The sequence below is a fragment of the Ranitomeya variabilis genome, chromosome 3 (genome assembly GCF_051348905.1).
Source record: "Ranitomeya variabilis isolate aRanVar5 chromosome 3, aRanVar5.hap1, whole genome shotgun sequence".
Classification (NCBI taxonomy): Eukaryota; Metazoa; Chordata; class Amphibia; order Anura; family Dendrobatidae; genus Ranitomeya; species Ranitomeya variabilis.
The window spans coordinates 510,819,597-510,837,553 of record NC_135234.1 but is presented as its reverse complement, the minus strand read 5'-3'; the positions used below and the strand labels follow the sequence as shown (position 1 = coordinate 510,837,553).

The window sequence follows — 17,957 nt, the reverse complement described above, 5'->3', positions numbered from 1 at the left end:
ATAAACTCAGAAATTATCAACCTAAATTTACCACTAACATGAAGCCCAATATGTCACGAAAAAACAATCTCAGAACCGCAAGGATCCGTTGAAGCGTTCCTGAGTTATTACCTCATAAAGGGACACTGGTCAGAATTGCAAAAAATGGCAAGGTCATTAAGGCCAAAATAGGCTGGGTCATGAAGGGGTTAAAAAGAAATTATTATTATTTTATTTTTTTTAAAAAAAGTACCTATTTCGTCCTCCTTTATTATAGATAGGGCTTGGTGGATTTCCTTGCTCAGTGATTTATCTCTTATAGATAGTTTATAATTGCTGATTAAAGAACTCCATTTCTACCTTTTTAGGTTTTTGTGTGTTAGTATTAAACTGCTCTAAGTGTAGCATACATATGGTGTAAAGCTCACAAGTCTAGCTTGGCCATCCAAGTACCAAATTGGGACTTGAAACTAAAAGCTGATAAAATTTGAGCACTTGGTGTAAAAACGTAATTTTTTTTATTCAATCATACTTTGAAAACACCTGTTGCCATGTGCGGTGGTTATAAGAAAAGCCTGTGCATTTTGGCTGTGTCCACCCTTCATCATAGCTGAAGTGTGTACACCTCCAAATCCCGTAGGCTCTGCTCATGACCGTGGCACATGGCTGTTGGAATTATATCAACTCTTTTTGGTTCGTTACCACTAGTCCATGATCCAGAAACTTTCATGGACCTGGATCATTTCTCCAGACCCTCCAGTATATAAGCTGCTAGACTGCTGCACTGTATTACTCCTCTCTTTCTTTTCGTTTTGTCTAACCTGGGACTTAATTGTAATTATCCATCATAATGAAGCCGTGGTACTATATAGATAACTCATTCCCAGCAGCTCTAGTTTTCTTTCCATAATGTATTCTTTTATACATATTACATTTTATGACATTGATTTTTCCATGGCTTTGGGTGAAAAATCAATTTGTATGGAGTGCTATTACTATATTTTTGAGCCTGTTTATTAGCTTTTTTTTCAGAGTTGGCATTTTATTTTTAAGTTCACAAAAATAAAAACTACAGATTAATTACATTTCAGTTAAGTTTTTTTTATTTAGTTCTAAAATACTGCTTTTAGCTTTTGTATGTCCTTACCGCTCTCATTCTTATTGAAATTAGGGTTCATAAGAGGTGAGATGACCAAGGATCCTCTCCCTCACTCCCACTCGCTTTCTTCTTGAATTCAAGCTTAATTTGACATGGTTGAGGCTTTTAATTAAAATCAATCAAAGCTCGGTTTGCCAGAGCAGTCTTTCAGAACAGGGTCATGCTTAATCTGTTCAGCATCTGCTATATTAAGGGTTCGTTAGGAATGAAGGAAAACAAGGCGCACGTAACTGCTCATCCTATGTCCTGTACACTACCTTCCTCCTTCAGTAATGTGTGCGTGTACTTAGATCTGGAACAGGAGCGATGTGTACAGAATATGGTATAAATATCAGATCTACTAGGCTTTTCTTGCACGACCATTCTTTTAAAAAGTGGGCAGCACTCTGACTCATACAAGTCCATACAGTACACGTGTCAGGCCTTTTCATAGATTTGTATATTTGTCCTAATCCATGTATTAGCCATTTTTAACAGATACCTTACATGTGTAGCAGCAGTAGGAGAATTAGTTTTTTTTCCTTTGCTATTTTTTTGTTTCTCCATCACGAAAAAGTGTGATATCATTTGTGAGAACATGGTTGTCAGTGGATGCTCGAGACTGTATGGACCAGGGATCATCCCACTGAACACCCGCTTGGCTTTCCCCGTGGGCAAACCACTACTCAGGCAACACAGGGTGAGGGTAAAACAGTGTGGCAATACTTTATTAAACCACAAACCAGGCAAATAACATATAGAATAGTCACAGCAAAATACCCAAGATGTGCTTAATTACAGAGTCACACCCTTCCACTGACTCGCTGGGATAAGAGCATCTGAAACTTCAGAGCGTCCTGAGCCAACTACCCCACCTGGGGCATGCAGAGAGAGGAAGTAATGACAAAAGTAGGATGATGACAGTCAATTGAGACTTCCACTGACTCGTTGGGATAAGAGCAGCTGCAACTTCAGAGCTTCCAGGGTCAACTACCCCACCTGGGGCATACACAGAGAGAAAGTAATGACAAGAGTAGGAAGATGACAGTCCATTGAGGTACAAGGCCAGTTGACCGGAGGATCACAACCTAGCTTCTCCGAACATCTCCATGGAGCCAGGTGACCAGCGGGTCCAAATCATGACTACCCTAAACATATCCATGGTTCAGCAATGGTCAATGGAGCAAATCTGCATTCTTTCAGCCGGGGGCCATGGTTTGCTAAGCTGGCATCCTGTAGAATGACAAATCTATGTCCTTCTTGATGGAGCCATCATGTCTTGGCTGCTCTTCTGTAGAGAGTCTCTGGTTCTTTGGATCTCTTGGTTGCTGGAGGTATTGAATGAAACTCTGTCTATGGAGGTATCTATCCTTTTTATAGTTAATAAATGTCCTTCAAATCAGCATTCACAGGTAAAGGGGAAGAATTGTGATGAGACCAACTCGCATTGTTTGATTATGTAATCTTATTTGTATTGTTTTCCTCCTCTGTTTTGCAAATTGGCTTACTAGCTGGCCTGGATAATATGTATTCAGCATGTCCGCAAACATAATTGTTCCAAGATCCTGTATCACTAGTCATCCAGGATAACCGCACAATATATTACATCAAGAGAACATATACACAATAAGACGTATATAGAACAAAATATAAATTTTATTGTACAGAAAACAGTCAATACACAAAGATAAAAATAGCCACTAGTGTCTGGAAAAAATCTGACTAGATCTGAGTGGCACCACATTGGGTAGGGGGCAAAAATCCAAAATTACAAAAACGAGTAAATGGCAGAAGGTAACAATGTTATACTAGGTAAAAACACCCATATATCCAAAAAAGACAGTCTGAAATAATACATTTAACAAAGAATTTTTTTTTCACCATAGCTGCATCTATATATTAGAGAAAGGGTCACAGTATAAAGAGACTAATGATGACAAGACCGCCACATACTGCCAATAAATATCAAGGATACCACATAATAATAACACAGATGCCTTACCAATACCCAGATAATGGTGCCACTTTCCCTACGCGCGTTTTGGCGGCGTGCCTTCGTCAGGGGGAGTAAAAAAAAAATTTCTTTGTTAAATGTATTATTTCAGACTGTCTTTTTTGGATATATGGGTGTTTTTACCTAGTATAACATTTTTACCTTCTGCCATTTACTCGTTTTTGTAATTTTGGATTTTTGCCCCCTACCCAATGTGGTGCCACTCAGATCTATACATAAACACAATCCAATAGTGGATTCACCACCTCAAAAAACAACATTACCTAACAAACACCATACTAGTAGTAGGTGAAAAAGAGGCATAGGCAAATATAAAAACATATATACTTTATTGACAATTAATAAAACAGACAAGACAAGGATATTCATGTAAGACTGATTACAAGCAGAACAGGACAATATATCAGCATACTAATGGGTAATTAAAGCCGTTGGAATAAATTACTATATAATATCAGATCAGCCAATTAAGAGGTAAATATGCACAACTATATTGCACTCTATATGGATTATTACAAAAAAGGGGATTTCTATATAAAGCTTCCCATAAAAAGAATTATTACTTATTTCTAATGGGGGCCACAAAATCTCCAGATTAAATCTCCAGCATCACAATTTTAGAAAGTGTCTAGTGCATCTGAGATAAGGTGCTCTATCATATCCTCATTCCTAATGGTAAGAACAAATTCTCCCAAGCAGCATAACAATATTGGAAAGTGGCTAGTGCATCTGAGGTAAAGTGCTATAACCTATCATTATTACCAATGGCAGGTAGCAGTAATATAATTAACTAAATCCTAAACGGCATGTTACTTACATAAGTATGTTTTCCAGCCTGCGTGCTCCTCAGTCACCCCGACAGCGCCGTTTCGCCTCTGTGGCTTCCTCAAAATAGGGGGATCTAGTCTGATTTTTTCCAGACACTAGTGGCTATTTTTATCTGTGTATTGACTGTTTTCTGTACAGTAAAATTTATATTTTGTTCTATATACGTCTTATTGTGTATATGTTCTCATGCTTATTGACGTAGAACGACTAATTTTGTCCTATTTTTGAACACCTTTATCTGTCTATTTTTTATAGATTATTGATTTTTTGTGCGTTTAGTGAGGTTTCTTTTTTTGTTATTAATATATTACATCAAATGTCAACTTACAAGTCAATATTACAGGCTTATACAAACAAAAGTCTTGTGTTTTCTTGACCAACCAGAAAGAAACAAATTCAGAAGTCAACATGTATACATAAGTCTGTTACTTCCGGCCTGCTGAAAATAGACGTCTGGTTAAGATAAAATGCTGTGTCGTTACATCATTATTTTCCTGAACAGGACTAAAGTGTCATCCCATGTGCTCCCCATAGAGGATACATATTGGATCAGTACTCCTGCCCATCTGTATCCTGTATGGTCTGTGTCTCAGCAGAACCTTTTCTGTCTTCACAGAATTTGAACCTGGCATACAACAGCATTTTCAGCAACTACCGGAACTTTGTGGGCCCACCACACTTCAAAATGATTTGCCGTCTTCTAGGATACCAAGGTATCGCTGTGGTGATGGAGGAATTGCTGAAAGTTGTAAAAAGCCTGGTGAGTAGTTCTGTGCATACCATCCTTAGTATTGTACTATAGATGGATGTCAGTTGTTGTGTTTTTCTCATACGTGAGTTCATTTCTTTATCAATTCGTGAACACCTTCAAAAATAGCTATGCACCTAAAGATGGCCAGACTCCTTAGACTAAGGTTGCCTGAACCCACTGATATTGGTGGGAGTGTACTGTTTATAGGGTCCTCCCCTTTAGACTTTCAACTTCTGACCCTTTTGTTCTCCCTGGAGGTAAACTGCCGCCAGAGGGGTTTGCTTGTGACTCTCACAAAGAACAAACAGGAACATTAAGATCAGTGAAGTGCCAAAGTGTGGGGGAGTCAGGAGAGCTAACAAGGATCATCTGAACAATCGTCTTACAGATCTATCTAATGTGCAAGAGGGGCATCAGCTGGCTCATTCCAATGACCTCACAGCAGTTATTCCCCGACCTGCCATTGTTTCAGTCCCATTTGCAACTTATTTTTTGTGCCTCACAATTTGTCACATTAAAGGTGAACTGTATGTACAGTCTTCGTTTTTATACCAGTATTAGATCTTCCTTTTTAGTTTATGAAATGGCAAAGAAATTCTATAATAACCTATGTACACATACTGGCACAGCTGGCATTTTCTTTTTGAATACGTGGCATGAAGGATGTCATTTTTTTTTCTTTTCAGTTTGCATAAATGAATGTGTCTGACAATAGCTTTATACTTGTAGTTGCAGGGTACCATTCTCCAGTATGTGAAGACACTGATGGAAGTGATGCCTAAGATCTGCAGGCTGCCTAGACATGAATATGGCTCCCCAGGTTTGTTCTCTTGTAATGTTGTCAGAAAGGCTCAATTCACATGAGAACATTGTGTTCCTGTTTGTTTGCTTATCATAATGAAAATGTTGTGCGCCCAGATTTTCCTACTATTCGGAGAAGTAATTGGCAGCATTCAAGACCAGTTTCTTATACAAATTAGAGCTGCAGTTTTCAGATGAACATAGCTTGTAAATAAATATGATTATTTATTTTTTTTAACCAATCAAATTTTTATTGTTTAACAAAGAGAAAATACAAATACAGGACAAAATGGAGGGAGGGAGGGGAAGGGGAATTAGACTGCTACATGAAGAGCATTATAAGGCAAGAGATAAAATCCTAAACTTAAAAAATATAGCCTTAAAGGACATACATCTCAGTGAAATACAAGCCCAATTGTTGAACAGGAACCGGGGTAGATGGGTGTTCGGGGATGAGAAAAAGTGAGAAGAGATCCATGGGTCCCACCATGTAAGAACCTTATTTTTTTTGAGAGACAGTCAGCAGTGATTGATTCATAGCTAAAATGAAGATTGATTTTAGCGATTAATTCAGAACCTGAGGGGACAGTCGCGGATTTCCAGTATTTAGCAATGCAGAGCCTGGCTGCTACAAGGATATTAGATATAACGGGTTGTAGAGAAGGAGGGAACACTATCAATGATATGCCAAGAACTGCTAGAGGGCCAGTTAGGGTGCAAATTACCTCCGAGAGAATGACTTCAACCTGGCGCCAAACACCTGTAAGTAGGGGCAACTCCACCATACATGAGCAAGCGAACCAGTGAGGGTACAATTTTTCCAACATAGCGGTGAAGCTGTAGGATAAAATTTGGCTAATTTGGAAGGTGTGAGATACCATAAGAGCTGAATTTTTTTAGATTGCTCAAGATGCCCTAGGCACGAAGAAAATTTAGAGGGGTGTTACATAGCCAAACTCCAATCCTCAAAAGAGGCGACAAACGAAAGTGCAGCCTCCCAAGTGGACATAAAGGAGAGTCTCTCTGAAAAGTCATGGGAGAGAAGGGATTTATAAATTATTGAAGTACCGTGAGAGATCCAAGTATTGGGTCTGAAGAACCTCTGAACCTGAGTCTCCTCCCCCGGGGAGGCCGCAGGCACACCAAACACAGTTTGGCGCTTTAGGAGGCTGCGAACTTGAAAATATTGAAAAAAGGCCTTAGGAGGTAGATTGTATTGAGCAGAGAGGTCTGTAAAAGACCTCAGGCCTGACCCATCGTAGAGGTCATTGATCCAGCGTATCCCGCAGCCCCTCCAAGCGGAGAGAGACAGGCCCTCCACCGCCCCCTCCAGAGCTCCAATAGAAACAAGATCAAAGAAAAATGACCAATGCATAGGACATAATTTGGCCCAAATTTTTGAGGCAGAAGCAATTGTTTTCAAAGAGGGGGTCCGACCAGATGGTTGGAGTAAGCAAAGCTCCAAAAGCAATCTGAGGGAGCCCCTAGGGGCAAATTGCGACTCAATAATAAATCATTGGAGAGAAGAATTCCCCTCCCACCAAATTTTTAAGGGTTCTATGAGAGCCGCTTTGTGATACAGATGAATTTTAGGAACACCCAGACCTCCTCTGGAGAACGGAAGAGACATTATTAATCGTTTTATCCTATGAGGTTTGTTTTGCCAAATAAACTGATCAATAACAGATTGAAAGGTTGATATATATTTAGAGGGAATGGAAAGGGGGAGACATCTAAAGAGGTATATAAGTTTAGGTAAGATTAGCATTTTAGATGTTTGTATTCTGGCCATCCAGGAAAGGTGGGAATTTAAGAGAGGGCCCAACTCCTTTTTAATTCCAAGAAGGACCGAATCGCAGTTAACTCGTACTATGCTTTTAAGATGAGTAATTTGAATGCCTAGGTATGTAAAGCCCAGGGGGGACCAAATAAAAGGGTATTTAGTTTGGATTTGAAGTTGCAGGGGCGGTGAAATAAATAGGGGAAAAATTGTGGATTTAGACAGATTAAGCTTATAGTAGGAAGCTTCAGCAAACTGAGAAAGAATGGAGGAGATTGCAGACAATGAGCAAAGGGGGGCAGAGCAGGTCAGCACATCATCGTCCACATAGAGACCAATTTTGTGTTCTTGATTACCCACCATACTGGCCCTAATGTCTGAGCATTGCCTTACCGCCGCCGCCAGAGGCTCCATGATAAGAGCAAAAATGATGGGAGAGAGGGGGCAACCCTGCCGAGTCCCGTTCGAGATGGAGAAGACACGGGATTTGAAGCCAGCAGAACAGACAGAGGCACAAGGTTTGGAGTACAGGGCCATAACGGCTGAGAAAATTTGACCAACAAGACCGAATTTGTGCAGAGTAGCAGCAATATAACCCCAGTGCACTCTGTCGAACGCCTTCTCCGCGTCGAGGGAAAGGAACACACAGGGAAGCCTCCCCCTCTCCACAACATCCAGAAGGTCAATCAGACGCCTCGTACCATCCCTAGTCTGTCTGCCTGGAACAAAGCCAACCTGATCTGCATGAATTAGGGACGGGAGAACCGTCATCAACCTATTAGCCCAGACTTTAGCATAAATTTTAATGTCACAATTCAAAAGGGCTATAGGGCGAAAATTACTAGGGGAGGTCATAGGCTTCCCAGGTTTGGGCAGGGTTGATATACAGGCCTCGAAACCCTCTTTTTCAATAGAGCCGGATGAACGCCAAAAATTAAACAAACGTCAAAGATAGGGAGAGAGGATCGGGAGAAACTGAGAATAGTAGGAAAAAGAAAAGCCGTCCGGGCCAGGGTCCGACCGCTTTTTGGCCTCTCTAATTATTTGTGATATCTCACAAGCTTCAATAGGGGCATTGAGAGAGGATAATTGTTCTGGTGTAACCGAAGGTAGGTTTGCTTTACCTAGAAAGGCAGAAATTGAGGTCTGGGCAGGTTGGGGGGTATTAGGGTCAGAACTAAGGTTATACAGGGAGGCATAATATGAAGCGAATTCTTCCGCAATGTGTATAGGGTTATAAATACGGGTGCCATCTGATTTAAGAAGATAGGGAATTTTAGACTGGACTTCCTTTTTCTTCACACGCTTGGCAAGTAAAGAACCAGCTCTATCTCCCACAGAATAGAATGTAGCCCTGGATTTCCTTAATGAGTACTCTGCCTTATGTAAAAGAAGCTGTCGGAGGTGAAGTCGTGCAGTTGATAGGTTAGAGAAAAGCTGGGCAGAGGGTTGGGCTTTGTGGCGGGACTCCAATTGGGATACCTCAGCTAGGGCAGATTGGAGTTATATTTCCGTTTAGTTGTCGCAGCCATCTTAATAAAGAGGCCACGCACTACTGCCTTATGAGCAAACCAAAGGGAGTCCTCGCGCACATCTGAAGAATCATTAAAGGCAAAAAACTCCTGCAAAGAATGTTCGATCTGTGAGGAGTTCGCCTGCTCAGAAAGGAGATGGGTGTTAAGGCGCCAGTGTGAAGGGGGTCTGATTGCAAGAGGGTCCTCCAGAGAAATTGACACTGGAGCATGATCGGACCATGTGATATTGCCTATAGATGCAGCAATACAGTGGGGGAGAGCAACATCGTCAACTAAAATATCTATTCTGCTATAGGAAGCATGACGCGATGACCAGAATGTGTAGTCTCTCTCATTACAGTGAAGGTATCTCCAAATATCATGGAGATTATTGGATTTGATTAAATGGGCTGCTTCACCTCTAGACCCAGAATGAGACGAGCAATCCATACTTTTAGATATAGGAATATTAAAGTCTCCAGCAACTAATTTATACCCATGTTGGAATTTACTTAGTTCTAAAAAAAAAGGAGTTTAGGAATTTAGATTGGCCTACATTTGGCCCGTACACAGAGGCAATGGTGTAGGGAGCATTGTTGATTAAACATAAAATTATAATATATCTACCCGCGGGGTCAGCCATAGAGCCAATTAGTTGAAAGGAATTAGTTTTGCTAAAAAAAAATTGCTACTCCAGCTTTTTTAGAGGTCCCATTAGCAAAAAATTGGTGGGGATACAGATTAGAATGCATTCTGATATTATCTTGTTCTAGCAGATGAGTCTCTTGTAAGCATATAATGTCTTGTTAAGACTTAACAAGCTGACGCCAGACCAACGATCTCTTACCCGGAGAATTAAGACCATTGACATTAATAGAATATAATGACACACTCATCGTACACAGTTAATTGACATTATATATGAAACCATGCGCCAACACAAAAACAGAGCAACATGGGAAATTATATTAAAGCAATCTGAGATGTGGGAAAGGGGGGAGGGAAGGGAGGGAAAGGGGGGAGGGAAAAAGGGGAATCAAATAACAGAGCATTACAACAGAGGACCAATCAGGGAATTCCTGAGTCCAAGGTGAAGCAAAAAACAGTTCACCTGTGGGGCAATAAACTGAAGAGGACCCACCAGGGATCAACCTCAGCGAAAATCAGAGAGAGAAAAAGGAATATGAAAAGAGCGCAAAAAGAAAATCGCGGGAAAAGGGAAAAAAAAAAAAATTCCCAACCAGGAAAGGCAGAAAAATAACACCTCAGGCAACCTTCCAATCGGGAATAATACGGCGTCTTCGGGGAGTCAGACCATCACGCTTGGAGGAAGCTGCGGCAGAGGGTGGTGTAGGAAGATCAAAGCCCCATTGCGACAGAGTCTTAGCTGCTTGTGACGGAGTTAGGCACGTGATGATAGAACCATCCTTGCGAATGCAGAGCTTGGTATGGAATCCCCAGCGGTATAATATTCCTTTTTCTCTAAGAATCGTGGTATATGGGAGAAATTCCCTACGTAGAGCAAGGGTTCCAGGCGAAAGATCCGGGAAAACAGAGATTGCTGCAAAGCGTTCAGGTAGAGATGGATTTGCTCTCAGGGCTTGTAGGAATTCATCCTTCATGACAAAGAAATGAATACGGGCAAGAACATCCCTAGGGACCGAGGGGTCTAGTCCTGAGGGCTTAGGGATCCGATGTATACGGTCAATTATGATGCTGTCTTTAGAATATACAAAAAAGGTTGCACTCTATCGTGCCAAAGCATGTCTAATATGGAATACTTGAAATTTGAATAACCCTAACCCTAAGTATTCCATATTAGACATGCTTTGGCACGATAGAGTGCAACCTTTTTTGTATATTTATGTATGGAGGTAGCTGCTCCTGGTATGCACCTATTCACACTAGTTAGGATGTGCGAGTCTTTTTTCTGTCATTTCAATGCTGTCTTTAGAATAGTTTGGGAGAACAGTAAGAATGAAATCTTGTAGGAAGGCTTTAAGATCGTCATTCCCAACAGATTCAGCAACACCTCTGATCTTAACATTATTCCGCCTGGACCTATCCTCTAGATCCAGGGTTTTAGCATGAGTCTTTGTGGCCAGCAATTGCAAATTATCATGGGCATCCCACAACTCATTATGGGAGGACACCAGCTCTGACATTTTGTTTTCTAGGTGGTCAGTACGGCTCCCAAGTTCCTCCACCTCACCTCTTAGCTCCGCCATCATGGAGCGCATGTCGTCCTGCAGGGAGGATCTCAGGTCTCCCAGCATTTCTCTGAGAAGCGACGCTGTAACCGGAGCGTCAGGGAAATCAGGCGCTGCAGCGCTGGAGATAGAGGACTGAGAGCCTCGGCGCGCAGCTCTGGAGGATCTGGGAGAGAGCGGCGCCATCTTGGATTTCTGTGAGTGTGGCGGGGAGGCCGCGAAAAAGTCCACAATGCGACGAGATGGGTCCCCAGCGCCGGATTTAGATTTCCCCATGGGCTCACCGACCGGTAAGCAAGCGGTGAGGGGAGTTGTAGGAGCAGAGGTGCCTTCTGTGTACCGCTATGAGCCGCTTAGAAAGTCCTGGGACCGGAGCTCCCGCTCTATGCGACCTGCGCCATCTAACGCCAGGCCACGCCCCAATAAATATGATTATTGATTGTGTATGTGTACAGTTAGGTCCACAAATATTTGGACAGTGACAAGTTTTGGCATTTTAGCGGTTCACCAAACCAAGATACAGTTGTCGGTATATAATCATTTTGAGCTTAAAGAGCAGACTCTCCGCTTTAATTTGAGAGTATTCATATCTTAATTGGAGTAAGGGTTTAGAAATTACAGCTCTTTAATATGTAGCTGCCTCTTTCTCATGACCAAAAGTAATTAGACAATTAAAGCTTTTTAATGGGCTGCATGGCTATTTCCTTGTTAATTCATAATCAATTAAGCAGGTAAGAAATGTGGCACTTGCATTTGGAAGCTGTTACTATGAACCCACAACATGCGGAGCTCTCAATGGAAGAGAAAGAAATCCTCATTAAACTGAAGAAAACAAAGAAGAAATCCAGTGGTCAAATCAACAGTTTGGTATATTCTGCAAAAGAGCACACTGATGATCTTGGGAACTCAACAAGGCCTGGACATCCACAGAAGACTACAGTGTTGGATGATCGCAGAATCTCTTCCAAGACGAAAAAAAACCCATTCACAACATCCACCCAAGGGAAGAACACTCTTCAGGAAGTGGGTGTTTCAGTATCTTAAGTCTACCAGAAAGAGAAGACTTTATGAGAGCAAATACAGAAGAGTCACCACAAGGTGCAAACCATTAACCCCTTTCTGACCTCGGACGGGATAGTACGTCCGAGGTCAGAAGCCCCTCTTTGATGCGGGCTCCGGCGGTGAGCCCGCATCAAAGCCGGGACATGTCAGCTGTTTTGAACAGCTGACATGTGCCCGCAATAGGCGCGGGCAGAATCGCGATCTGCCCGCGCCTATTAACTAGTTAAATGCCGCTGTCAAACGCAGACAGCGGCATTTAAGTACCGCATCCGGCCGGGCGGCCGGAAATGACGGCATCGCCGACCCCCGTCACATGATCGGAGGTCGGCGATGCTTCAGTATTGTAACCATAGAGGTCCTTGAGACCTCTATGGTTACAGATCCCCGGCAGCTGTGAGCGCCACCCTGTGGTCGGCGCTCACAGCACACCTGATTTTCTGCTACATAGCAGCGAACAGCAGATCGCTGCTATGTAGCAGAGCCGATCGTGCTGTGCCTGCTTCTAGCCTCCCATGAAGGCTATTGAAGCATGGCAAAAGTTAAAAGAAAAAAAAAGTTTTAAAAAATGTGAAAAAAATAAAAAAAATATAAAAGTTTAAATCACCCCCCTTTCGCCCCAATCAAAATAAATCAATAAAAAAAAAATCAAACCTACACATATTTGGTATCGCCATGTTCAGAAACGCCCAATCTATCAATAAAAAAAAAAGCATTAACCTGATCGCTAAACAGCGTAGCAAGAAAAAAATTCGAAACGCCAGAATTACTTTTTTTTGGTCGCCGTGACATTGCATGAAAATGCAATAACGGGCGATCAAAAGAACTTATCTGCACCAAAATGCTATCATTAAAAACGCCAGCTCGGCACGCAAAAAATAAGCCCTCATCTGACCCCAGGTCATGAAAAATGGAGACGCTACGAGTATCGGAAAATGGCGCAATTTTTTTTTTTTTTTTTTTTAAGCAAAGTTTGGAATTTTTTTTTCACCACTTAGGTAAAAAATAACCTAGTCATGTTAGGTGTCTATGAACTCGTAGTGACCTGGAGAATCATAATGGCAGGTCAGTTTTAGCATTTAGTGAACCTAGCAAAAAAGCCTAGCAAAAAACAAGTGTGGGACTGCACTTTTTTTGCAATTTCACTGCACTTGGAATTTTTTTCCCGTTTTCTAGTACACGACATGCTAAAACCAATGATATCGTTCAAAAGTACAACTCGTCCCTCAAAAAATAAGCCCTCACATGGCCAAATTGACGGAAAAGTTAAAAAGTTATGGCTCTGGGAAGGAGGGGAGTGAAAAACGAACACGGAAAAACGAAAAATCCCAAGGTCATGAAGGGGTTAAACAGCCTTAAAGGTAGAAAGGCCAGATTAGATTTGCAAAAATACAATTTAAGCCCTTCCTGCCATCGGACGTACTATAGTCCACCTCAAAGCCGGGATATTTCAGCTGTGTTTAACAGCTGACATGTGCCCTCAATAGCCATGGGTGAAATCGCAATCCGCCTGTGGCTATTAACTAGTTAAATGCCGCTGTCAAACTGACAGCGGCATTTAACTAGCGCTTCCGGCCATCGGGCCGGAAATACGCTAATCGGTGACCCCAGTCACATGATCGGGGATCATTGGTGCGTTGGCATGACAGCCAGAGGTCTCCTCGATACCTCTATGGTTGTTGATGCGAGATTGCTGTGAGCGCCACTTTGTGGTCAGCACTCATAGCAAGTTTGCAATTCAGCTACAAAGGGGCTATCTGAGCATCGCCTCCATGTAGCAGAGCAGATCAAGATTTGGTAGCTTCCAGCCTCCCATGAAGACTATTGAAGCATGCGAAAAGTAACAGTTCAAATCACCCCCCTTTCGCCCCATTAAAAATAAAACAATAAAAATAAACTTTTTTTTGGTCGCCACGACATTGCATTAAAATGCAATAAGGGGAGATCAAAAGAACGTATCTGCACAAAACTAGTATCATTAAAAACGTCAGTTTGACACACAAAAAATAAGCCCTCACCCAACCCGAGAACACAAAAAATAAAGAATCTACTTGTCTCTGAAAAATGGCGCATTTGTGGGTTGTTTTTTTTTTAGCAAACTTTGGATATTTATTTTCACCACTTAGACATGTTTGGTGTCTATGAACTTGTAATGACCTGGAGAATCATAATGGCAGGTCAGTTTTAGCATTTGGTGAACCTAGCAAAAAAGCCAAGCAAAAAAACAAGTATGGGATTGCACTTTTTTGGCAATTTCACCGCACCTGGATTTTTTTTCCCGTTTTCTGTTACACGACATGGTAAAACCAATGGTATAGTTCACAAGTACAACTTGTCCCGCAAAACATAAGCCCTCACATGGCCATATTGACGGAAAAATAAAAACGTTATGGCTCTAGGAAGGAGGGGAGTGAAAAATGAAAACGCAAAACCGAAAAAAGCTCTGGGGGTTACAGAAGAAAGGTAAGTTCTGGGAAAGCATTCTTTGGATAGATAAAACGAAGATCAGTCAGTAAGAGAATGATGGGAAGAAGTATGAAGAAGGCTTGGAATGGCTCATGGTCCAAATGGAGCCACATCCTCTGTAAAGCATGATGGAGGCAGTGTGATGACATGGGCAGGCATGGCTTTCTATGGCACTAGGTCACTAGTGTTTATTGATGATGTGACTGAAGACAGAAGCAGCTGGATGAATACTGAAGTGTACAGGGTGATACTTTAGAGCTCAACAGAAAGTATCAGGTGGGGTGCACAGAAGTGGAAGTGCTTTGGATGCAGCCCATGTTCACTGCGTCCAAAGTGCTGCCCTCTATTGAACGCAGGTGAATCTGCATGTGTTCACTGAACCGTGTGGAATCACCGCTCCAGTACATTCTGCTGGTGAAATTAGTCTCTCCGCAAGAGAAATTGACATGCAGCTGTCTGGAGAGACGTGCTGCATGTCCGTGTCTGCGGGTGAGCCACGGGCATCTGTTGATGCATAGTAGAGATGGGATTTCTTGAAATCTCATCCACTATGCTGTAACATCTGGACGCTACACGTACACAGCGTCCAACCCGCAGCATTTACTGATCTTGTGCACATACCCTTAAAAGTGAACATTTTATTTATGGTAAAGTTAATTTGTCCAATTACTTTTGAGCCCCTGAGATGACAAAGCTTTGTGGCAAAAATGGTTACTCTTCCTAAACGTTTCAGAAGATAATTTTGTTCAGCCCCTTTATTTAAACCTGAAAGTCTACACCTCAATTGTATCTCAAATGTTTAGTTTTAAATAAAAAATATTGACATGCAGAGACCAAAGCGGGGAGATCACGTGTGTATGTATAAAAAGTGAAACTCCTATATTATATGAGTCATTGCAATCATCAACATTAACAGAAATAAACACTTGAAGTAGATCACTCTGTTTGTAGTGACTCTATATAATATCTGAGTTTCACGTTTTGTATTGAAGAACTGAAATAAATTAACTTTTTGATGATATTCTAATTTTGTGAGAAGCACTTGTACATTATATGTGTGCTATTACAGTACATACACATTCTCTTACCGTGGGACAGAAGACCAATGGGTAATTATATGTTTTAACTCGTTCACGACATGCGCCGTACTAGTACTGCTCTGCGGGAACGGAGTTCCCGCAAACCGCAGTACTAGTACAGCAGCACGATCGCCCGGTGAGCACAGCGGCAATCGCGTGAGGGTGTCAGCTGTATGTGACAGCTGACACCCCGCAGCAATACCCACAATCAGCGCTAGCACCGATCGTGGGCATTTAACCCCTCTGATGCCTCTGTCAGTAGTGACAGCGACATAGAAGGGCATCACGCTGGGATGGGGGGTCCCTGCGCTCTTCCACCGGAACAACGCGATGCAATCGCGCTGTTCCGGTGTTCTCGAAGGAGTCCCCGGATCCAAAATGGCCGCGGGGCTCCTTCCGGGTCCTGAAGTGAAGTGGCTTCCCAGCGCCTGCTGAGAACAGGCGCCGGAAAGCCTCCTGAACTGCCTGTCAGATCGCTGATCTGACACAGTGCTACGCAAAGTGTCAGATCAGCGATCTGATGTAATATAGTGATGCCTTACCCTGGGACAATGTTATAAAGTAAAAAAAAAATCACCAAATAAAGAAGAAAAAATATACCGTATTTTCCGGCGTATAAGACGACTTTTTAACCCCTAAAAATTGTCCCAAAAGTCGGGGTCGTCTTATACGCCGGGTACGGGTGCACAGAGCCATCCTGGATGGTTCCCAGGGTCTGAAGGAGAGGAGACTCTCCTTCAGGCCCTGGGATCCATATTCATATAAAAAATAAAGAATAAAAATAAAAAATATGGATATACTCACCCCTCCGACGGACCCTGGACTTCAGCGGTGCAAGCGTCTGCCTCCGTTCCTAAGAATGCAGTGAGTGAAGGACCTTCGATGACGTCACGTGGTACCAATAAAAACGTCAACTCGTCCCGCAAAAAACAAGACCTCACATGACTCTGTGGGCCAAAATATGGATAAATTATAGCTCTCAAAATGTGGTGATGCAAAAACTATTTTTTTGCAATAAAAAGCGTCTCTTAGCGTGTGACAGCTGTCAAACAAAAACCCGCTATAAAAAATCCACTATAAATAGTAAATCAAACCCCCTTTTATCACCCCCTTAGTTAGGGAAAAATAATAAAATTAAAAAAAGTATTTATTTCTATTTTCCCATTAGGGTTCGGGTTGGGGCTAAAGTTAGGGTTTGGATTATGTTTACGGTTGGGATTAGGGGTGTGTCAGGGTTAGGGGTGTAGTTAGGGTTATGGTTGAGATTAGGGCTGGTATTAGGGTTAGGGGTGTGTTGGGGTTAGGGGCATGGTCAGGGTTATGGATAGGGTTGGGATTAGGGTTAGGGGTGTGTTCGGGTTAGGGGTGTGGTTAGGGTTATGGTTGGGATTAGGCTTAGGGGTGCGTTGGGGTTAGGGTTGGAGTTAGAATTGGGGGGGGGCTCCACTGTTTAGGCACATCCGGGGCTCTCCAAACGCAACATGGCGTCCGATCTCAATTCCAGCCAATTCTGCGTTGAAAAAGTAAAATGGTGCTCCTTCCCTTCCGAGCTCTGCCGTGCGCCCAAACAGTGGTTCCCCCCCACATATGGGGTATCAGCGTACTCAGGACAAATTGGACCACAAGTTTTGCAGTCCAATTTCTTGTTACCCTTGTGAAAATAAAAATTTGGGGGCTAAAATACCATTTTCGTGGAAAAAAATATATTTTTTATTTTCACGGCTCTGCATTATAAACTTTAGCGAAACACTTGGGGGTTCAAAGTTCTCACAACACATCTAGATAAGTTCCTTGGGGATCTAGTTTCCAATATGGGGTCACTTGTGGGGGTTTCTACTGTTTAGGTACATCAGGGGCTCTGCAAATGCAACGTGGCGCCCGCAGACCATTCCATCAAAGTCTGCATTCCAAAACAGTGCTCCTTCCCTTCCGAGCTCTCCCATGCGCCCAAACGGTGGTTCCCCCTCACATATGGGGTATCAGCGTACTCAGGACAAATTGGACAATAACTTTTGGGGTCAAATTTCTCCTATTACCCTTGGGACAATAAAAAATTGCGGGTTAAAAGATTTTGTGGAAAAAAAAATGATTTTTTAATTTTCACGGCTCTACATTCTAAACTTTAGTGAAACAATTGGGGTTTCAAAGTGCTCACCACACATCTAGATAAGTTCCTTAGGGGGTCTACTTTCCAAAATGGGGTCACTTGTGGGGGTTTCCACTGTTTATGATTTTTTTTTTTTTACAGCTCTACATTATAAACTTCTGTGAAGCACTTGGGGGTTCAAAGTGCTCACCACACATCTAGATTAGTTCCTTAGGGGGTCTACTTTCCAAA

At 42.2% G+C, this 17,957-nt stretch overlaps 1 protein-coding gene across 3 annotated transcripts in view; it reads left to right on the top strand.

The window, feature by feature from the left end:
• LOC143816490 (cytoplasmic FMR1-interacting protein 1) overlaps nt 1-17,957 on the top strand; it is a 124,924-nt gene that overhangs the window by 91,877 nt on the left and 15,090 nt on the right. For all 3 annotated transcript variants that reach the window (XM_077296930.1, XM_077296932.1, XM_077296931.1), the window contains exons 24-25: nt 4,576-4,719; nt 5,440-5,530. In XM_077296930.1, coding sequence (XP_077153045.1) covers nt 4,576-4,719; nt 5,440-5,530 — 235 coding nt within the window. The remainder of the gene's footprint in view (nt 1-4,575; nt 4,720-5,439; nt 5,531-17,957) is intronic.